This window comes from Maylandia zebra, linkage group LG20 (genome assembly GCF_041146795.1).
Source record: "Maylandia zebra isolate NMK-2024a linkage group LG20, Mzebra_GT3a, whole genome shotgun sequence".
Classification (NCBI taxonomy): Eukaryota; Metazoa; Chordata; class Actinopteri; order Cichliformes; family Cichlidae; genus Maylandia; species Maylandia zebra.
Window position 1 is genome coordinate 6,901,393 of NC_135186.1, and position 22,755 is coordinate 6,924,147.

Genomic DNA, 22,755 nt, shown 5'->3' on the forward strand with positions numbered 1-22,755 from the left:
AACAAACAAACAAAAACTCTAATCAGTACAAATCATCATTACTAGTCTGCAACCTGCCCTAAGACTAATGTACACCCAAGCAACAGGTAAAGCAGGGAGACAAGTTTCTTTTAACACTGCAATATAGCTACAAAGCATTATCATTTGACTTCCAAAAAGGCTCTTTTTAAAGCAAATGCTGGTTTATTAGATAATTTTCATTTGTGGGCAAACTGCCTCTTAAACAGCACACTCTTTGCAAAACTGCATTTCCAGCTCACAGTTCCCCAGAGTTTCCACTAGAGGGAACTGTTATAGTTAATTTCAATATTAAATAATTGTGAGCGTTAACTTATCGTCCTGAAAACCGGGGGGGTCTTTCAGTTTAACTGTTTTTGTCCATTACAGAAGACATAATAAACGGGCTGGGTCTCAGGAACACACCTCGTTCGTCATTTCTTATTTAGGTGATTCGCTTGTTTTCAGTGATATTTAATGCCTAATATTTGAAACACTGGTGGCATTTGGCATATAACAACCAAGAAAATTTCCAAAAATGAACATGAAAGAGTAAATATCAAAAATGTCCAAGATTACAAAATAAATTAATTAATACTTCCTTGATTAAATATTAAGCTTAATGCTTGATTAAATACTGCTGTCGCACTGCTTTTTCAATAAACCTTTATATAAAGGAAGTTTACTATTCTTGATACAGCTTATAAATGTAAATATTATTACAGCAAAACTCTTCTACAAATGATTTAGACTGAACAATGTCATACACACACACACACTTCATACATCAAGTTACTTTTTGTACAATGCTCAGTCTTTTGCACAACCCACTGTCGTTGTTGCAGTTTTGTATTGCACTGTCTTGTGTCTTTATGGTTCTGTTCTGACTGGTGTTTCACAGTATTGTTTTGTTTTGTTTTTTGCAATGTTTGTGCACTTGCACCTTATGTAGTCCTGTGTTGATTGTCCGTTATATATAGCACCATAGTCTTTTACTGTGTACTGTACCACTGCACATGGTTGAAATGACAATACAGGCACTTGACTTGACCTAAAAGAACAAGTTTTTTTCCTTGTTATTCCCAGACTTACCTGGTTAGGAGATTATAAACCAAAGGAATCTTATTACAATATTATTGTAGTATAACTATCGGGTTGCTGTGGATTTAACTTTGATATAAAACGTACAAGAACAGCATCTTCAGGAATACTAAGTGGCAGTACAATTATTTAATAATTACATGATAATAACGTAAATAGAATTAGGCAATAAAAACTAGAACATTACTTTAGATCATTTACGGATCATGCTAGTGAAAATGATGAAAAAAATGGAACCAGCCAATTTATTTAAAAAAAAATATTTACTGGTAATTACATGGGTCAAAAACACCGTGTCCCTTTAACAGGAAGGAAATTAAACGGGGGAAGTGAAGCAATAGGGAGCTACTTCCTCGTTACCCCCACAATCACAACATTATTTGTGCGCAATGGGAGAATCTGCATCGTCGGGAGAAGATTTTTAGATCTAACAGTGGGTGCACATCGTTGGGAAGCTCCGGGAAACACGTACGTTTCATTATGCTTCAGCTCAACGACGCAATGGAGCCGGAGAGTCCGGGCGCTGCGGTTCTCCACCCTGCAGAAACCGAGGATGGGGTCGAGGTTGCCTTCACGCCGCCGGAGGCCGGACGAAGCTTTGGACACGCCGCCTCCGTGGCCTGCTGTCCCCCGTTACAAACGCTGACGCCTTTTCATGTGCATAACCCCACCATGCAAGCGAAAGTGAAGGACTACTTCGTGTTCAGAGTAAGTTGCTGCATCCATTCCAGCTTGCGGTGATAAGCCCGTTTGTTTTTATATGAACCACTCGCACTTATCATACGCTGCTTAGGTACCTCTAAGGTACCTCACCCCCAGCCGTAGGCGTCAGTGCAGGGCAGCATGTTGTGACAATCACAGTAACAGATCACAGGGAGGATGAGGCTCAGATGATTTACGGTTGTGTGATGCTGATCTCAGCCAGGTACCATTGAGCAGGCGGTGAGCGACATCAGGACTGTGGCACTGCCGTCCGAGGATGGAGAGGTGCTTAGTGTCTGGCTGCTGGCTGAGTAAGTATCCCGTCATCATGTTTATTATCAGGCAGGAGGCATAAAAATGAACTCTTGTGTGAACTATTGTTTTCTACAGAATTGATCACTGGAATAACGAAAAGGAGAGACTTGTGCTGATAACTGATAGGTGAGTCAGAATCATACCTCATCTTTAAGTGACTAATATTTAATGAGGCATATCAGGTAGCCAACAACATTGTCTTTACGTTCTCTGCAGGTCCCTGTTGGTGTGCAAGTATGACTTCATTAACCTGCTGTGTCAACAAGTAATCAGGATCTCTCTCAATGCTGTGGACACCATCTCAGTGGGCGAGTTTGAGTTTCCACCCAAATCCCTCAACAAGTATGTCAGAATTTCAGCTTGTCAACAGCCAATTAGTATTTACCCAGAGCACATTAACAAATAAATGTGTAAACATTACAACATTAACCTTTAATATTAGCAAAACAGAATGATGTCTTTTAATTGTTTAAATAGCAATAAATACATACAAAAAAATTTTTTCCAAATTGATGCACACGGAAGTAAAATGTAAAAACTTACAAAATGTCTTTTGTAAACCGTTGTGGTCCATCTCTGTGGTTGTGCTGCAACAATGTCGTCAGCTGTTTGATATTCTAATCTTATTAAAACTGTTGTATTGTCAAACAGAAGAGAAGGCTATGGGATTCGTGTCCAATGGGACAAACGTCCCCAGGCTTCATTCATTAATCGCTGGAACCCCTGGTCAACAGAGATGCCCTACACCACGTTCACAGAGCACCCCATGGCCCATGCTGATGAGAAGGTGGCCTCTCTGTGCCAGGTACAGTCACTTTAATTAAATTAAGCTAAACATGCATTTTTATTATTTCCGATAATAGGCTACTTGACGTTATGAAAACTAAGCAAATAAAGCTTCAAAATGTAAGCTTTTTTCTGTGTTGTGAAACAATGGTGACGGCTGGTGAATGGTTGTTTCAAACAACAAACAGTCACAGTTCAACTGGAAACAATGGACTGATTGCTTGCCTTAAAGACATAATTCAGCCCTCAAGATAAAGACAGTTATTCATACTTTTCAACTTGGTATATCAATAGATATTTTTAAAGCCGTTTGTTTATATTTTACTGGCAAGACAACAGCTGTGCCTTGGGCAATTTCTCATCCAGGCATTGCTACATGCAGTGAATGAAGCCCATTCTACTGCAAAATCTTGAATGTATTCTTTATTCCAGAGCAACCTCAGATACTTAACTCCAGACAGCGACTCCTATTTTAATAAATATATAAATTGTGCACTTTTGAAGTGGCTGTTAATAGGTTCATATTTTTTCCTTCTACCTCCCAAGTTGGACAACTTCAAAATCCAGCTCGTGCAGGCAGTGAAGAGAGCCCATAAGGAGCACCCGATCCCAGGTCGAGCTAACGGTGTGCTGATCCTGGAAAGACCCCTGCTTATTGAAACATATCTAGGCATAATGTCCTTCATTAACAATGAGGCTAAGTTGGGCTACTCCATGACACGCGGCAAGATTGGCTTCTAAATTCAGTCGTTTCTCCAAACTACAACATTTCAACTCATGTGTCTGTGTTAAACTACACTGTCTGAGGGAAGCTGCAGTGTAATGTGTAACATGTGTGTGCGTGTATGCAGAATCCAAGAGATGCCCACACACCTTCCTGAGTCGGTGTAATGGTCAGCCAACTGTACGTAAATGATGCACAGCACTGTAACAACTGTTTACTCATTCATTTTTTTGTGCCCCTAGTCCCCCCCCTTTCTGTCAGAGTTCCACACAAGTGTCACACACACACGACCTTCAGGAGTGTGTGGCCGTGCTATAAGAGTTGGGAGATAAAAGGCACAGCACGTACTTTATATTGAGCTTCTTGAAGTCTCACGTTTCTGGTTTAACCACTAAATGACAGACTGTCAAATTGAATGTGATATTTAGAACAGTGAAACCGTATCATCGGCCAAGATGAGTTCCACGTTTGCTACATGATATGGTTTGTGTTTGCATTATTCGGACTACAGAGCCATAGAGTAGCTTCTTGGAATGGAAAAGCAGCTGATGAAATGAGTAGGATCGCCGTGTCACATAATTATTCAAATAAATTTATGTCGAGATATGGAAGGAAACTAGATAGGAGAGCATAGCATCTGCAAGGCTGTGCCCTAGGCTCAGCTTTGGTACTGATTTGCAGAATGCATGGGCTTGTTCAGTAGTAATGATGAATTACATATCAAAATCCTCTCTCTTGTATTTAACCCGTGTTTTATTTTCAGTGCTTATATTTACCTAAATGATGTCTTTGCTTAGAGCAGGGAGCCACCATTTGCAGAGCTGTATTAGCTACAATAACAAAAATGTTCTTTTTATGTCAGAAATAATATGTGCAATGTGAACATGTAAATCTTTATGTTTGTTCTGTGAGTTGCCATTACGGTGCTGCAATTTGCATTTGTTTTAGACATATATTTGCACTCAGCTGTATTAAACTGTGCAGAGGGCGGGTTGGGTTACAAAGTGGCACAGATGCAGATAAAGCTTTGCATAAGTACATTAACTTCCTAGAATGTGTGCGTTGTGGATATTATTGTCCAGCCAAAGGTTACAGAACATACTTCCATGCATCGCCAATACCAACAGAAAACATCCCAAAATGCCTTTTTTTTCCTGGTCTTATTTGTGCATGTTCCCTGCATGTTCAGTCTGCATGACAGATGGGTTTTTTTAAAGAAATATCCCAAGTGAATCTGTAAATACTGATTGTTTTGTTTATATACATTTTTTCCAATGCATTTGACTTAAGCGATCTAAGAATATGAATATACCATTAACAGTTCTCAAGTATTTTATTTAGGGATATTAACTCATTTCTACAAACACGTGAAGGTTTTGTTTTTTGTTTTAGATATCTGTAGCACAATAGCCACTATGGAAAATTAAAAATGCCTCTATGTTTTTGTCAGGGCTGAGGCTTGGGGTGGATATAGAACTGCTTTACGATTACGTTTGTACTGTCGAGGACTGAAACTACTAGGACTGATTGAAGTTACAGTTCAAGTGGCTTTAGAGCAAGATGATGCCTTGAAGACAAGAAATACTGTCCTGATATATTTAGTACTGCCTGTTGCTGTTTGGATTTCTTACTGACATTTCAGTCTGGTCATAGCGGGTAACGCCTTTTACATGCTATAAGTAATGATGCAGTATTTGCAGGTTAAAGATAATGCAACTTGTGTCATGAAGAACTGCTTTAAAATTACCAACTAAAGAAAACTGTCTCATGTCTTTGCTCATGTCAACAGTGCGACTACATTTCATCAAGATACCTAACTGTAACTCAGCTACTGATTTCAGTAACATGACATATACCGAAAACAATTCATATTGATTAAAGGCTGAACACACTTTTAGAAAACTGGCACCATAAGCAACTATATTTATGACAAAGTTTATTTAGAACAAATATAAAATTTCAAGGTGAAACAGGAAATTCTAACAATAAGTGAAATCTATAGAAAATTGTAAACTTTCACATTCTCACAGTGTTTGCAACTAGTGCTGAGTACATATTTATCAGTAGGAATTACTTTCAATGTTCCAGTAGCCCACACTTTTAAGAGCAGCTGCAGTCCAGCATATGCAAGCTAACATGTTCAGGAGTGTTCTCACTGGCCATTGACTCAGCTTGTGTGTACAGCTAAATAAGACTGAACTATGACCCAGTTATTTTCTTTTTGTGTGCTTTACTTGTCTTCTTCATCAGTTTCCATGTAGCACAAACACAGCTGCTCCTTTCCAAGCAGTATCAAGGAGTTGCCACTGCAATGCCAGTTCAGAGAATGAACTTGAAAACCACCTGGCAGGAATAAAAGCGAGATAACTGTGATGTCAATTTCTTTACACATAAACATGCTCATAGTAAGAAATCAGTATCTAAAAAATACACTTCAACTTTGTGTAATGAGATTTTCAATTTCAGGGACATTTAAAGCAATAAATGTAAAGAAACAACAGACAGAGTAAATTGATTCTATTTTCAATTATAAACAACACAATCTTAAACTAAAGGCAATATGTGACTATGTTGCTGTGAAACTACAGGGTGGGGCATTTATATGTATACATCGTAATAACATGGAAATGGTTGGTGATATTAAAGTCCTGTTTGTGGCACATTAGTATATGTGAGGTGGCAAACTGAGTTTATGGTGTATCCATATAAATGGCCCACCCTGTACTCGTTCATTTACTAACAACTTCTCAATCAAAAGTTGTTATTAAATGAACCTACTATGGATAAACCTCCTTTTTGAAAGTATGACCAAAATAATGTCCATGTCTGTAACAGATGGTATGCCCTCACAGACTCTGATCTATGCATCACTGAATCAGTAAGGGTAGGCAAATAACCTTTGATGAACAACTATGGAAGGTTATCCAAGACGCCCAAAAAAACCTGAGCACATAGAAAAACTGTCCACATACACTTCAGAAAAACTGGTGCAGTTACAATACTTTAAGGTTTCTTGTTTTCATGTAGTTTAGCAAACAAAATGTTTTTTAAAATAGTTTGGTCCACTAAGAGCAGACTGCATTCATTGGTCCTTGTTTTTTCTTAAACTTCTAACCGAGATCCACACTGACTGCTCTTAAGCCCAGTGCAATGAAGTGTAGCTTTTTAACATAAACTAGAACTTCAGCCAGTTCTAATTTTGTTGCTAAAAATTTTCGCAACAACCTCTGACTAAAACTAAAGTTTGATGCTTAAATTATAATTAAAACTAATAATGCTTAAATCAAGACTACGATTTAAACTAAATCAATATTTGCTGATTTCCACTCATTTCAGCCATGCTGTTTTAAACAATTTGAGAATAACAAAGCAAAAGCATGTTTGTTGTCAATCTTAAGTTCTATTTCATGATATCAGTGTTTAATATTCTATTAGTGTAAAAAATAAAATGAATGAATTTAACAGCGACCTTGTGATTACCATGGAGATTAAATAAAACGACAGGATGGTTACTGGAGGTCTGCTCCTTTCCTATATCTGAGAACAATGTAATTAAGCTTTGGACTCCCAACTACGTGAAAGTTCAATTGTTTTAGTACCCAAGGAAATTACCTTCAGTTGGGACCTGAACAGCAACACAGCCTCCTGGAGACCAGAGATAGAGCTTGGTGTTGCCAGTACATAGTGCCAACCGGGGATGGCATGGGTCCCACTGAAAACATCGTACTGCTGATGTCTGCTCCAGCACAGCCTGCAGGCTCATCATCTGCATGTTCCACACCCAAACAACACTCGCCATATTGTCTGCAGTGACAAAAATAGTCATACACATTCAAAACCACTCTCAGCCTAAAGAACCAATACTAGTATCATAACAAATGTACACAACAAAAGTCAGTCAGTTTTGTACAATATAGGGTCAAAATTATGCACACAAGGTCAAAAATATACATAAAGCAGCACATATTTTGTTAATTGTCCCTTAGCACACTGCACCTTGAACCATCAGCATAATTCTTGTTGAAACTGATGTAATTCAAATCAACTTCCTCTCAGCTGAGGATGAAAGCGGTTTCTTTTTAAAACCTCTGCAAGTGGAGTTACAAAATACAGTTACAGACACAGTTAACGTTGTTTGAACTGATGATGCAGGAATCTGCAGTTGTTTAGAAATGGCTCCAGGACACATTACAGACTTGTGTAATTCAGTTTCTCAGTTCTGAACTATACTTTTGCCTTTGACAAGTTAAGAGGCTTTTTGGGCCTTTCACCACCACATATTTAAGAATCTAAGTGGGTGCAGATTATGTTGTGCAATCTTTTAGGTCAAGAAAAAGAGCTGTTCACAGAAATGTTTCAAAGGTCAGTATTAATAAAACATTCCTGTCAACAATTAGTGCAACAAGAAAGTTCAATAAAAAAGGTAAAAGAAAAAAAAAATCTCACCATTTTTGGTGGCTAGATAGTGATTGTTTGAGCTGAATGCCAAAACAGAGACCCCAATTTTGGGGTTGGCTCGGTCTGGGTCTGGTTTGACCACAGGAACTTGGACTGGCAATGAGCATATCTCATCTAGATGAGGCAACAACAAAGAATTTATAATGAGACAAAACTGGTTACTTGACCTTGGTAATTTTAGACAAATATCACTTTAAAAATGAATACTGCTTACGTACATTTACTCTGGGTGTTGAAGAGTGTGCTGCCAGTAGTGATGTTGTGCAGAGACATTTCGTCAGTGCCAACAGCTGGCCTTCTCTCCACTTCTTTATACACAGTCTAAAACCACAAGGAGTAATTAACTGGCAATCAAACAATGTCTTCCAGGCCCATCAAAAACGCTCAATACTCACAGCTTTTGTGCTTTCCACTGTTGCAGGGTGCTGAAACTGTGCGATTTTTTTCCATGTGATATGATTGATGATGCGCACCTGACATAAAGATAAAAGTATCTTAATTTCACTGATACTAAAAATTGCACACAACACATTCTGCTCAAAATAAAAATGAACCTGAAACTATACTAAAACTTTTATTTAAGAGAGAATGAAAAAAGTTGTGAAGCTTTTTACGACTTTAGGAGGAACTGCATGAAATTTGTGAAAAGGAAGACCTCATCTAAAAAAACAAACAAAAACCAAAAACAGGCAATCATCAGGAAAGAAGCACAATTTTTTAACATCATCCATACTTTTTCATCATAGCTGCCAATTGCAAGGAACTGGCTACTGGGGCTCCAGGACACAGACTTGACACCCAGCGACCATTCATAGGCACTGTAGGTTGACAGCAACCGGCCATCCAAAGAGTAGAGCAACACCTTATACTGTGTAGAGGATACATACACATGAAACAGTATTAATAATAATGCTAATAATAAGCACTTAAGTACAGTGGTTAAGACAACCTTTAGTAGACAGATGTTGCAGACAGATGTCAGTGTGCTTCATTTTAAAATTTTATGACTTTTTAAACAGTGTAATTACATTTTGCAGTATTCCTGTTTCCAATATTATGAGACTCTTGTGAGGTGATCAACATAAATTTGTCCTATCCTGCATAAGTGTTTACTTAAAGAACACTTGTACCTATGTATAGTACCCCAACCATGCCTCAAAATTTAAACTGCAGATAATGTTGTTTTATAATTTAAAGCTGACTCTTTGATTACGGTCTTCCTAAACTGGAGTTTTTAAACTATTCACTTGCCATTCTTGCCAGGGTACACTTTACTGAGTGATTCACTGATGACAGGCTCATGTTTAACTGAGATAGGTAATTTGACATTACAGTGATGGATCTCTAGTGTATTAGGTTAACTAACTTCTAGACAACTGTCCCATACTGCCAGCACACAGCCATTTGGAGACCACTCCAATCCTGCCAGGTCCTGTGTCTCAGTCTCAAAATGCTGTAATAAAAAAGTGACATTAAATGAAGTTAATTAAGACATTCATTAAAAAAAATGTGAATATTTTAAACTTAATTTTTCCTCATATCTAGCACAATATAAAAAGATAAAAGGAAACAAAATACAAAATAAAAGCTAGTTTTAGCTGTTCCCAGAAACACTGTGTTGGGTGTCCAAGGTTCATAAGTGCACACAAATACCACTCTGTCTGATCTGGTTGAAACGGAGATAAAAGAGAAATCTTGGTAACTGACTCTTAGTGCTCCTGGCTCCTTTCATCAGGGCACATTATAGGCCCTGTTAAAAATTATGACCCAGTGACTTGACAGCTTTGCCTTGTTGTAGTCTTGCTGTTTAAGTTGTATTAAACTGGATGATCTCAGACATCTACTTAAAAACAAAGCAGCTATTCAAGTAAGACGTGAATGCTAATGACTTTAATTAATACTAGAATCTATTCGCCTTTTATGGGATGAGCATTTGCTGCATTACAAACATGTGCCACCTGCTGCTAGAAAAAGCATAAAGGCAAGTGCCTCTCAGCTATTTGTCCCTTACAGCACATACTGTTTTTAGAACTTTTGGACTAAAATTAAAGCACATCAGATATAAAGTAGTTCCCCAGCAGAGCCTGCAGAGAATGATTTCACATCCCATGTTTTGGAGGGAAAAGGGGAAAAATGAAAAAGCAGTAGACCCACACAATGAGATCAAATCAAACTGGTATGAACAAATTACACAAATACCATAGATTCAATTCTACGTGTTTTAAATATAATGTAGCAGCAAATTTCATGTAACAATAAAGATAGTCATAATGTATGGCTAACAAGTCTATATCTTTTTGGGAATTGAAATTAAGGTCCCTTTCACTGTAGTTTACGTCTTACTCAATTGATGAGTACATTAAAATGGCCTTACAAAAAAAAATCTTATGCAGCTGTAGCTCTACTTACCCTGAGTAAATGCCAGTCGTCACACACGAATATACTAACAAAGTCTTTGCAGTCACGACGTTCAGCCAAGGCCATATAGGACCCATCTCTGCTGAAATCTATACCTGTGGGTATACAAATGGTTTCTATGGAAGATCAAGAGGGAATTTGAACAAATTCCAAAGAACAAAAAGTGAGGAAAACAACTCTAAAATGCCACTTTATTTTCCAAAAAAAACCTGCTCACTGGCAAAATAATAATAATAATAATGATAATAATAGTAAAAGGGACAGTATTAAAAATCTGAGCATCAATGACACATAAAATAATCACTTTTTCTTCACAATTTTTTAAAGAGGATATTTAGTCATAGTAACAGAATAACAGAAAGAATTTCAAAATAATTTAATCTTTCTTTAAAACATGTCTATGTAACAGCTTGGAAAAAAGACAACTGTCCATTCTGATCACATAATACATGGCTTAATCTATTTTTCATTATCTAATTCTTTGGCACCATAAAGTCTGGTATGCAACCATCATGGCGATATTATTTATATGACAGCTCTGAAGATACACAGGTTGCAAAAGGGCATGGTATTACATGTGGAAAATGGGGAGAGTCAGACACAATCATTTTTCCACTAGTTGTTGACAGGCCTGTTATGAAGAGCATGCCCCATTTACTGAAGAGAGGCACAGCTGTCAGCATAGAGGACCATAGTTTGGACCCATATCCTTGGGTAGAGCCACAAGGTAAAGAACGGCATGTGATTCATGGGGAATGCCAAGGCATTTAGACTGCTGGCCATGTCCTCAGGTACACTCGTAGTAGACATACATTCATATCATATCAATTTCATACTCACCTTTCTGACATGCTTTGGGATACTTGATGTAAGATACAGCTTTAGTGCACAGTGACCAGACGGTGATTCTCAACTGTAACCAAATCAGAGAAAACAAAGAAAAGGCAACCATATATTATCTTCCAAGTTAAATGATGGAAAAGATCATTCTACCAGACAATTAACTCATTCACTGCCAGCCATTGGCAGTGAATGAGTTAAACCCATTGACTCATTCACTGCAATTGACGGCTATAGACATCAATGGCAGTGAATGAGTTAAAAGAGTGTAAACACATCCATCCCTTTAACTGCAATGACACATTCACACTATTCGACCACTGGTCTTCAATAAGAAAATTTAATTATAAGTTATTTGGTAAGTGTTACATCCATATGGCAAGTGGCTGTCAATAGACACCAATATGAGGTCAGTCAACCAGAACACATTTCTATATGTAAAGATCAGCTATGCAAATCCAGACTGCATTTCCCACCATGCACTTTAACAGCTGTGGAAAGACTGTCTTATGTCTTTGAAGGGGCAAAATCTCTGTGAGAGTCAATCTATCTATCATTAGACGATGGCCTGGAAAGGCCAAGTGTGTGGAGTGTTGTCAATCAGTGTGCTTCCCCAGGGAATGAATACACATGTTTAAGACCTGTAGCCACTGAAAGGGACCAAAAGAATTAAGTTTAAATTAAGACCTGTTTAAATTAAGTTTAACTTAAAACAAACAGGTTTAAAGTGTAAGTTAAAATTAAAGTTTTAAGTTAAGTTTAAACCTGTTTAAATTAAGACTTGAGCACATAAAATTAACAGATACAAAACAACATCTCAACACATAGCAGGAATAGGACCAGTCAATTTAGTAGCCAAGATGTAATGTCAGACATGTTTGCCACAAGTGTGACAAATTGACAGCAAGTTGTGCGCATTGCCACAAATGAGAAGCAGCTAACTGACCACAAGTCGGCATAACAAAGAGAACACGTGTTAATTCTAAGTTTTGACAGCAGTCACTTAAATACCCAGCGGCCTCACTTCAGCCAGACTCATGCCAACAAAAGCAAGTGGCCAAACATGACAGATATGCTGATCTAAGGAGTATGACAAGCGGTATCTTGACCTTCAAATAAGGAGCACCAGAAGACTCTTGAGACACTGTTACAGAATACGTGGTTTGTACTGCCTATGTGTATGTGTTAAGCTGTTCAGAGATTGATTGATGAAGTTAGATTCAGCAGCAAAACTCAACCTTGTTGCCAATTTTCCCCATTGTTCACTATAATACAATTGCAACATTACCATTCCAACAACAAATTTCTAAAACTTCCAGATGCTAGAAAAACAAGTTTTGTGATATCTCATCGACGCAAATTTTCTGGGCTGAGCAGATGAATCACTTTTTATGTTTTGTCTCCAGTTTTGTGCAAAGGAATATTATTTTTGAATCCTCAATTAAGACTTAAAAATAATTTTTTCAGTCTTAATTTTTAAGACTGGTCAATGTAAATTTTTTAATACAATTTTTTTGTAATTGTAGTATTACATCTGTTTAAATAGTAATGGCAAAAAGCATGCTGAACAAAAATGTGAATAATAATTTGAACACAGAACAGTTAAAAAGGCAAGGGCTTTTTTTGTATAATTTAAGGTTATTGAAGAAAAGCATTTTTTATCCTTGGAATAAATGGTTTCATTTGAGTCTAATATGAGTAGAAGTAACAGTAATAATACATTATTCTTCAAATAACACTTTATTTTTGGCAGTAAAAAATAATGTAATTGCCATTTAAGAATGGGCAGAGTTAAAACTACTGAAGTGACGAGGCTTTCATCAGAGTGTACAGACAGATATTTGAAACGGTCCAAGTCTGTCACCTGACTGGACTGAAGTGTTGACCTGCGTGTTTGGTCCAGACATCCAGCTGTGTAGGCTCTGTAATAACACCGCACTGCACGCTTCCTGGACATCCCCTCAGACATGGTGCCATGACAACTAATACCAACAGCACTCAAACACAAACAGACTTACACTTCTTAAATACCCTGAATCCACCACATAAGGGGCGCTGGGAGATCAAGACCCAAAGGCAATGTAACTTTAAACCTGGTGGAGGAAGGTTAGCATGAGGAAAATAGGTGAGAAATGCTTTTCCGTGTAGAGTGAGACTCTATCTAAAGGGGTAAAACTACCCCTTTAGATAAAGTATCCTCACCAAAGGTAAGCAGAAACGTAGGACTACGGTCTGGGGGCAGGAGTGGTGTTAAAGACAAAACTCTCCTAAAAAAGCTGCTGTTTATTTATCAGAGAAAATTGTTACGAAAAGCCCTTGGAGACTATACTAGAAGGTGGAGCAAATAATAATCATGACAAGTCAATATTCTTAAAATGATGTCATCAATTATTGGGGTTAATTTATACCACTAAATACATGTAATATGTGATATAAGGTATTCTTAAAAAAATAAAATCTAATTACAATTTGGGGACCTTCCCATCAGGAAAACCTGTGGGCAATATGATAACTGCAAGAATGTAAATACTACAGTTACTGACAGCAATCTGGAATAAAACGTACCCATCAGCCATTCTTGTTGCGCGCCTAAGCGAGTGTGAGAGAATGGTCGAGTGTATTTGATGCCATATAGGCCTATCTGTCAGCAGAGGATTAGCTTGTAGGCATTCCACGTAGAAAGCCATCTCAAACCAATATAGCCTATTTCTCCTGTTACAGCCTTATGATGCTACCAAGGAACAGGAGCCTTTCACAGCCCACATAGGGTATGGAAGAGCTATTGTCCCCTGCTGCAGTGCTTAGGCTCCCTAAATTTACAGTTCGGTCCGGTAGCATTGTTGGCAGCCACATTGCTGCCAACAATGCTACACGTTAGCAAGGCTACAGCTGTACTAGTAAAGAATTCTAAGGCTAATCTGATCCCAACAATGTAAAAACCATTAGACAAGTCAAGCTCAGCAATGTCCTTGGCTGGACTTTTTCGACCCTCAGTTAGTAAAGCAGGATTAATGTGGATGTGCGAGTGGCATTTTGTGAGGTCCTAAGATAAATGAATGGAATTCAAACAGGAGACCAGTTGCGTGAAGTCTCACAATACATAGGCTAAGTTTCAGCAATGTGACTTTTTATTACATCTATGACAAATGTTTTAAAAATCTGGGCAAAAACAAAGTAGCTGGCTTTAAGGTGCTTCATTTCACAACATTTAAAGTAGTGGTTACTGGTTCTGACTTCTACAGCTTTTGTTAACACTAGATAGAATATATAATCATTTTGGTACAGCCACAATGACAGTTGTGACGTAGAAATTTGAAAGATCTTTTCTTAAAAAACAAAACAAAAGAAAAAAACAACTGAGACAGCCAGACAAACACAGACAGCAGATTTATTGATACATAGACAGACAAACACATACACAGAGGCATGATCCACACCACAGGCAGCTGTCCCTAAACAAGTTAATATAGCAGGCTGTTTATGAGTGGGTTGAAATTTAAGCCTGACACGAACACCCGCCTGGCACAGCCTTAATGAAATCTTGGGCTGGGGTGAAGGTAAGTTCAGTGGGCTCTCTGGAAATGCCACAACAAGTTCCTAGTTTTTCTTTGTTGATTAAATTGGTTTTGAAACCTGCACCACAAAAGGCTGCTCAGTAAGCAGCAAGTAAAACTACTTACATCTAGCCAGTTATGAGAGAGATGAGTAACTACAGGTTTTTGACTCCATAACAGCAAAGATTAAATGCTTGTACTAATATAAACATGTTTTGACAAAAACCTAGAGTTTTTGACAACGACTAAACCAAAGTGTTACTTCAGCAGAAAGTTTGCACAACAACCATATTGAGCAGCAGCTTCACCTGTCAAAGACAGACACAGCAGCTGCAATTGTTCACACAACAGTGGCACTCCATGCTGTCTGACATTGGCCTTTTAAATTGAGTAATGACCATTAAACGTAGCACATAAAGTATCATATCACATCTCCTTTTCACAGTACATGCAGAATATTTTCCTCAAGTGCCAGTGTATTATAATTGCTCTGACATCTGTTTGTCTTGGAGCTTGTCTGTTTTTTGGGGCTCATTTCTGAGAGTTGTTTACCAGAACTACTTGGTTTGATTTGGTTTGAACAAAATAGAACATTAATTTATAGATACACCGTTCTCAGACTGAACTTACATTTTCACTCTTCTTCATAGAAAGATAAAATAATCTGCACTGGTTAGACCTTTCAGCCTTAGTAGCTCTACAACACAAACTAAAACACCAATGGCACAAAGCCACCATATGACAAAAAAGGTATGGTATTAGGAGCAACTTGGGGTTCCTTGGCCAAGGACGTTTCAACATAAAGAGGGATAGGGACTGACATGGGAAACCTCATCTACTACCTGATCCCAGTGACAATATCAGTATAGCACAACATATTCCAACAAACTCACAAAAACAGCCTTCAAAATAAAGGAAAATGAGCTCTACAAAAAAAATTCCATATAACACTGATTTCAGGCTAAAACTAGGGCGGCACAATTAATTATTAGAAAATCGCGATCTCACTTCATACTTATGTGCGATCTCATTTCGAAATGACAAGGATTTAAAAAAAAAAAAAAATGATGATGATTGTACCGCATTTTGATCCAGGACATAAGTTGCATGAAAACAAGCTCTCACTCTTCCTGCTCAACAAATGACAAGGGCGGAGGCTTATACCAAGTGATACAGAAGTCAGCTGGCAGGGAAAAAACAACAGAGAGCACGTGAGAGATGACGAAGCTGTAAAGGCCAAGAAAGTGACGGGAATCCATCCTACCTGAAAAAACATCTTACCCAATGTTTCTGCGCAGACGCGGCACATGCGCACAACACCAACGCCGAATTAACTTCTTTTTCTCTCACCCATCCGGAATACTTCTTAAGGTTATGGTTATGGTTAGGGCTATGGTCAAGGGTAGGGTTAGGTTTAGTCGCAAGTCACCATCAAATTATGATACAGGTAGGACGTTTTGTCAGAGTAGGATGGTTTCTCAAAACACCGTCCCGCAACTATTTTAAAAATGTTGCACTACCTGCTCTATACACGCAGTGTCGAGCAACGGTGGAGACGGAATTACAAGCAGTACAACATTTTGAGGCAACGACAAAATGTGACACATTTGTTTTTATGTTTATTTATTGTTTTTATGTTCAGTCTCAACTGTTACAAAGTTGATGTGCAGTTAATAAGTGCAATAAATATTTATATTGGAAAAGAAAATCGTGAGAGAATCGTGATCTCAATTCTAAGCAGAAAAATCGTGATTCTCATTTTATGCAAAATTGTGCAGCCCTAGCTAAAACTACAAAAATTCTTTCTATTCTAGCATAATTTGCTTTTTTCTTTTATAGTTTTTCATTTTGACTGTGATTTGAACCAAAACTGCACTTTGCTATACCACAAAAGGTGCAAAGCATAACAAGTTAATATTAACTATGTAGTACATGTAATTAATGAAAACAATAAATTTTTTTGTCCTAATGATGGATACAACGTTTTTCCTCTTTTCTCCTTTAGTTGCTTTTAAGGTTTTTTAGAACCTGTTTGCAGCACTTGGATATTGGACGAAAAGGTGATTAAAAGGTAAATAAAAGTAATGACATCAGTTTAATTTTCTAATAGCCACATATAAGTTAATTAAAAAAACAAACGTATAGTTAGAGCTGGGCGATATGAGATTTTTTCATATCACGATATGTTTTTTTCATTTCAGGCGATAACGATATCTATCACGATATAAGCCAAATAATTTGTAAGATTTAAATGTGCCGTTGCTCACAAGTAAAATGTGAAAGAATCAGCAGCTTGTTTTTATTTAAATATTTATTTCCCATAATAAGTTCAACAGGGTAGATGTACTTAAGGAACATGAGTTTTTCAGATAAATAAAGGCAAATATTGCAAACTACACAAAAGGCAGCCGCTAAAGCGTTTAAGTTTCAAAATAGAACAAACAAAACAGACTAAATTGTCAATTCCACTTAGAAATAAAGTATTAATTCTAAAAATAAATCTTAGTTTGTTTTACAGAAGAACAGACAAAACTGACTAACTTTTGTCAATATCAAATAAACTGAGAACTAAAAGGAAATTCTCAATCTCTCCTTGTTGTATAGCTTAGCTTTTCAAACAGTTTTAACAGTTACTTTAGTCTGACAAAAGCCGAATGACGAATTAGCGCTTCCAGTCAGAGACTGAGGCTACGTCCACACGTACACGGGTATTTTTGAAAACGGAGATTTTCCGTTTTCGTTTTAAAAAATAATCCCGTCCACACATAGAGGCAGAAATGAAGGAAAACGCTGCTATGAACATGCCAAAGCAGCAGGTGGCGCTAGATTCCTAACTGTGCAGAAATGTTGGCCAATCAGAAGTCTAGAAGCCTCGGTGGGAAAAAGTAAACAAAGCTGGGGCATAGAAGCAGAACCGAGTCGTATGTGTGGAGGGACAGTAACTGTGTGTATATGTAAGCATTTAAACACTGCAGAGAGTAGAATTAACAGTAACAGTATTGTAGAAATTCATTTCACCGAAACAATAACGTGGTGCACAGTGTGACGCATGCACCAGTTTATTGTATTTCCAGACTTGCTTTCGGCACAATTTACAGTGCACGCTACTCTGTTTTTTGTCAGACTTGAAATAGCCGAAATACCTTCACACTACGGAACTTCTATGGCTCTTCCGTTTGACAATCTCTCCGGCATTGGAACCATCATCTGTTTTCTCTTCGGTCACGCTCGGTTGATTTTTCTAGTCGGCACACTCATTTCCTCCATTACGCGCTGGCTCCATTACCCGCTGGCTGCTTCCCAAACAAACACATGTGCTGTACGTAACAAGTCACGCGACGTGACGCTGCGGCTGTGATTGGTTCGGCTCTGCGCTACTTAATTTGGATTGGCTGACCTTTTTTTTTTTTTTTTTTTTTTTGAGGACAAGAGCGGCGAGGTCTATCGCGATAGCTTAATTTCTCTATCGAGTAAAAGTTATATCGCGATACATATCGTTATCGTTCTATCGCCCAGCTCTACGTATAGTTAAGAAATGAAAGAAAGAACTGACATTTTGTTAGAGAAACTATAATTAAGTATCAAGAATCAAGAATCACCACAGCAAGGCACTGACAGCAAGCAATTAAAATGAGGTTATGTGGAATGTGTTCACAATTCAACGTAGAAACATAAGAAAAATGAGTACAGTTTATATTAACCATTCAAAACTGCCCACACACATGCTCAAATGCAAGATTACTGCACTAAGATTGTCTATTCACTAAGCTGAACACAAATTGCCATAGATCTTTAGGGAAAGAAAAAGCATTTCTTTCAAATTCTTTTCCTTTTTAAACTTTATTTATTAATAAAATTCTGACTAAAACAAAGCAGACATACCACAGACACTTGCACTCTACTCCAGACAAGACAGAGTTGTGTATTAGACCACAACACCTGTTAAATGATTCCTGGAATCTGGTTCAGTGTTACAGACATGGCCTGCCGTCGTATTCCACAAGCCCCAAGGGTAGCTGCTATAACAGCACCCCTTACAACATATGCTTACTATGGAGAGAATATAAAAGAGGAATTTGGAGGCACAGGCAATTTATTTGGTTTGTATTTAGTTTTATATACTTGCGCAATCTCAAAATCTCCTCAGCTGGAATTTGGTGGGTGCATGTACATACTGCATGATACCTCAAATTTCAAATATTTTAAGTAATGATATAAAACATAAAAAGATGCGATCTTAAAGACTTTTGTCTGTACTTTCTCCGTAGACAAACAAGCTATTTCTGGTATCAAATATGTACTCCTGTTTTGCAAGGTCATTACTGCGGAGTGAAGGAATGTTCACAAGTCACGACTACTGATGATTTTAAAAAGAGAACAAAATCTAATTTCCACATACTATGTATTCTTGGATCTGATGTTTAGAGCATACTACTATCAGCTACAAGTGAACAATAACTAACAGTCAAATAGTCATCAAGGATGGAAATCATTATAAAGCGCCTTGAGGCAACTGTTGATGTGATTTGAACTGTCCATGTGATTTGGCACTGTACAAATAAAATGAAATTGAATTTAAATAAAATGAAATGAGCATTTTGGCTCTTGTCTTATAAAACATATTTCTGCTTGGCTTTTTATTTGGGCAGTAAAAATAACAGCCATATAAATTATTAATGTTATTTATTTAACCTGCTCCTGGTTAGTGTATGGCGTTTCTGATCTGGTTGGTTTTAATCCATCAGTGTTGGTAAGCCTACAGTTACTGTATTTTTATGACCAATAAAACATCATTAAATAGACTTGATGCCAAACAAAATACCAGACCTCCATCGGAAGGGCATATACACATTGCACTGGTGTTCCAGAGGTACTAGAAGCCCATGTATGACAGGACGCTAACAGGAGGGCAGCTATGAAATCAGGCTGAATACATGTAGCAGGTGGGGGGTGTAGGGGCCAGTCAAGAAAGGCTCTGGTGTCTGGCTATTTTCAGGTCCCCCGTTCCTTGCAGGCCAGCAACAGTTGATACCAGACAAGCATAAAACACATTTCCATGTGCATCAATGCACATACACACACGCAGAAACCAACTTCACACTTACATGGAACTCGGTGGTGTTGAGAATGTGACGTCCATCTGGACTCCAGCGTGAGGAGACTAGTCCTATTGAACCCTCATCAATCTTGCAGTGCCAGTCCGGCTGTTCAAGAGACCACACCTGAGAAAAAAAAACGTCAGAAGGAAGACAGAGTGCGACACCAGGACAGCAAACGGCAATTACTCAAGACATCCTTTACACACATCCTCTAACTTTCTCAGTTTGATTTCAAACAGTAAGAACACATCAGACACAATGAAAGACTGGCACTGGATACCCTTTCAAAGGTAAGCAACTTGAGCTACGATGTGCATGAAACTGACATCACTTCAGTAACAATAATTACTGCAATTCTGTCACTTTGAACACTTTTTGATCATCCTAAAATAAAGAAGTTAAAGCACAATAAAAAATAAACAGCATGGTTCTAGATCATCCAATGACAGAAGTAATGAATATTAAAATTTATTGTACCTATTTGAATGCTAAACAGTGAGTTTCACTGAAAGCAATCTCAGACTACTTCATCTAATGTGGAGTCTACTGTGTCCTTAAAGTAACAGCAATAAGAATGTATGTATAAAAAAGTTAATTAGTATACATTTTTAAGACTAAAAGAAGGATGTACATGTGATTGAGACTTCAAACAGGACATGTCTAAAGCCTCCAAAAATTTAAAGTACAATATAAAATCTCAAAAAATTACAACTGAAGATACGGAGTATTTGTTTTGAGGAAGTATTTCTGTATGTCACTTCTAAATTTAGGGAATGTGGCATAACTGGTCTATTGGTAGTTTGATTAAATAGAGCCTGTCCAACTAAAATCCACATAAATCACTTTAGTATTCAGTTTCTATCAATCCCCCCAAAAAACCCAACATTATTTAAAAGAGTTTGTAATTATTTGTATAATCGTGAACAGTGTTCAACTAGTAGACTGACCACCTTCATTCACACCACATAAATGGTCAGATAGCCACATTACTTTTCTCTCAACCTACCTGTACTAGTCCTCTCTTGTACATAGCACACAGAATAAAGAGAGAATCAGAGGACCACTCCATATGAGATATTTGATCAAGGCAGGTATACAGGTGCATAATCTGCAAGGTGCTCACATCTCGCACCACTAACCTGTACTGCACACATGTAGCCTGAGGAGTAAAGCCAAAGACAACAATCAGCAAGGAAATTACCCATTTCCATCTTATCCATATGGAAATGGTAACATAAAATGGGAATGAAAAAGATTTCTTTCTACTGAAAACAATTAAAATACTACAAAAATACATATTGCATTACTCAAACACTTACCAAATACTTTCCATCTGGGGAAACTTTACAAAGCTGATTGGACTGCTTGAAGACCTCAGAGAAATTCATCTTACAGTGACAATTGTTGTGTCATCTATGAAGCACAATTTCCAACTGAAATTAAATTGATTAAGACATTAAATCTTTTACGGTAAAGGACAAAGGTTGGTTAAAGATAAATCAGAGCTGTAATATTTTCAGCTAATATTATTTTATTATTATTCACACTTCTGGAAATACGTTTCCAAAAATACTTGTGTCTATTTTTCTTACACTACATTTTCCATAACATTATTTACTGTAGTTATAGTTTATTATGTTTTTATGTCATTTCGATGTTGCAAACTGTGCATTGTGAACATAACAGCTCAATAGGGGACACGGGTTAGAAATTAGCAATAAACTCTATGTGCAGCGCATCAGTTTCATACTCCGCACTGGGAACATGTTAAACGTCATTGTCCTTTTCAAATACATAAATTTTAACTAAAACAACTGCAAAAGATTTGCAATTTGTACGTAGTTTGCAGGTATTAACACGTGATGGCGCTAAAGGTCCAAGAAAATGACTAAGCCTCAGAAAATAGGCATGCAGAAAATACACAAAAAACTGTTTCGTACAGGAAAATAACTCGACTTATATGGCAACTACTTAGCTACATAAAACGGACTTAATCCTTTCCCAAATTGAGCATCATCACAAACAAAGCAATTTTCGTAGCTATCTTGGTTTAGCTAACTCTTAAGAAAGACCTGGAGGAAACTAATTCGTCGAGCAAAGCATGTCTGAAAGATGTGTTTCACTGCGATTTTTGTCATTGGTATCAAATTATTTAACCAGTGGATAAGAACTGACCACTACATGCTAAAGGTAAAGTTAGCTTTTTAACTAGCTGTCACCAATGACTGAGCTCGCTCGAGGCTAGCATGTAATGCTACCAGCAACGAAAAGCTCTATGGTAGCTTTCGACCGAACATCACCGTTTAATGCAAACACTTACTTCTAGCTTTACTTGAGTTGTTTTTGTCACTTAAAAGATTAACGTAAAAAGTTCAAGAAAGACTTCAGAAAAGTTTTTTCTCCACATGACTGCCTTCTGGTGCATACGCTGTTGATTCGACTGCTGCTGGTTTGTTTGGACGAATACATGACGACATACTGGTGTTGTCCAATGAGTGTTTGCTATTAGAGTTTTCTTGCCTTCTGGGAAATGTAGTTCATAAGTGTGTTTTGCCTTGTTTCCTACTGCTCGTGAGTGTGTGTTTCTGTACCAAATCAATACAAACCTATAAGCATCATATTATCATCACAGGGTCATGGGCTTTTAATCGTGTAGTGTAATTTAGAATATGATACATTGTTTTTCATTTCGCTCATTGCCTTAAGTTCTTCCCCATCATGTTTCTTTCGTTCTTAATTGTATCCTACAGTTGTATATATA

The 22,755-nt window shown here is 37.5% G+C and overlaps 2 protein-coding genes across 3 annotated transcripts; one reads left to right on the top strand and one right to left on the bottom strand.

Moving 5' to 3' along the window:
• Positions 1–1,411: 1,411 nt before the first annotated feature.
• tprg1l (tumor protein p63 regulated 1-like) lies at positions 1,412–5,387 on the top strand. Its single transcript, XM_004554105.5, has 6 exons — positions 1,412–1,806; positions 2,020–2,111; positions 2,191–2,241; positions 2,332–2,457; positions 2,767–2,920; positions 3,448–5,387. Exons 1-6 carry the CDS (start codon positions 1,579–1,581, stop codon positions 3,640–3,642), a joined length of 846 nt encoding a protein of 281 aa, XP_004554162.1. The 5' UTR covers positions 1,412–1,578; the 3' UTR covers positions 3,643–5,387.
• A 159-nt stretch (positions 5,388–5,546) lies between these two features.
• On the bottom strand, positions 5,547–22,474 carry wrap73 (WD repeat containing, antisense to TP73). 2 transcript variants are annotated; one of them, XM_004554106.3, is made up of 13 exons: positions 22,315–22,474; positions 21,314–21,427; positions 21,001–21,153; positions 20,001–20,117; positions 11,342–11,414; positions 10,493–10,596; positions 9,450–9,536; positions 8,817–8,951; positions 8,479–8,556; positions 8,302–8,404; positions 8,072–8,197; positions 7,238–7,429; positions 5,547–5,968 (listed from the first exon to the last, which is right to left on the bottom strand). In XM_004554106.3, the coding sequence occupies exons 2-13, from the start codon at positions 21,380–21,382 to the stop codon at positions 5,856–5,858; spliced, it is 1,350 nt and encodes a 449-aa protein (XP_004554163.1). In that variant the 5' UTR covers positions 21,383–21,427; positions 22,315–22,474; the 3' UTR covers positions 5,547–5,855. The 2 variants fall into 2 exon arrangements, with proteins under 2 accessions (XP_004554163.1, XP_004554164.1); XM_004554107.3 differs by having other exon boundaries at positions 21,314–21,407; positions 22,315–22,471.
• Between the last annotated feature and the right edge of the window lie 281 nt (positions 22,475–22,755).

Coding starts and splice junctions, on each gene's coding strand:
- tprg1l (XM_004554105.5), top strand. CDS start 1,579: ATGCTTCAGCTCAACGACGCAATGGAGCCGGAGAGTCCGGGCGCTGCG. Junction 2,112..2,190: donor AGTGTCTGGCTGCTGGCTGA/GTAAGTATCCCG, acceptor TGTTTTCTACAG/AATTGATCACTGGAATAACG. Junction 2,921..3,447: donor AGGTGGCCTCTCTGTGCCAG/GTACAGTCACTT, acceptor CTACCTCCCAAG/TTGGACAACTTCAAAATCCA.
- wrap73 (XM_004554106.3), bottom strand. CDS start 21,382: ATGAATTTCTCTGAGGTCTTCAAGCAGTCCAATCAGCTTTGTAAAGTT. Junction 11,415..20,000: donor TCAACACCACCGAGTTCCAT/GTAAGTGTGAAG, acceptor ATTTGGTTACAG/TTGAGAATCACCGTCTGGTC. Junction 9,537..10,492: donor ACGACTGGCATTTACTCAGG/GTAAGTAGAGCT, acceptor TTTTTATTACAG/CATTTTGAGACTGAGACACA.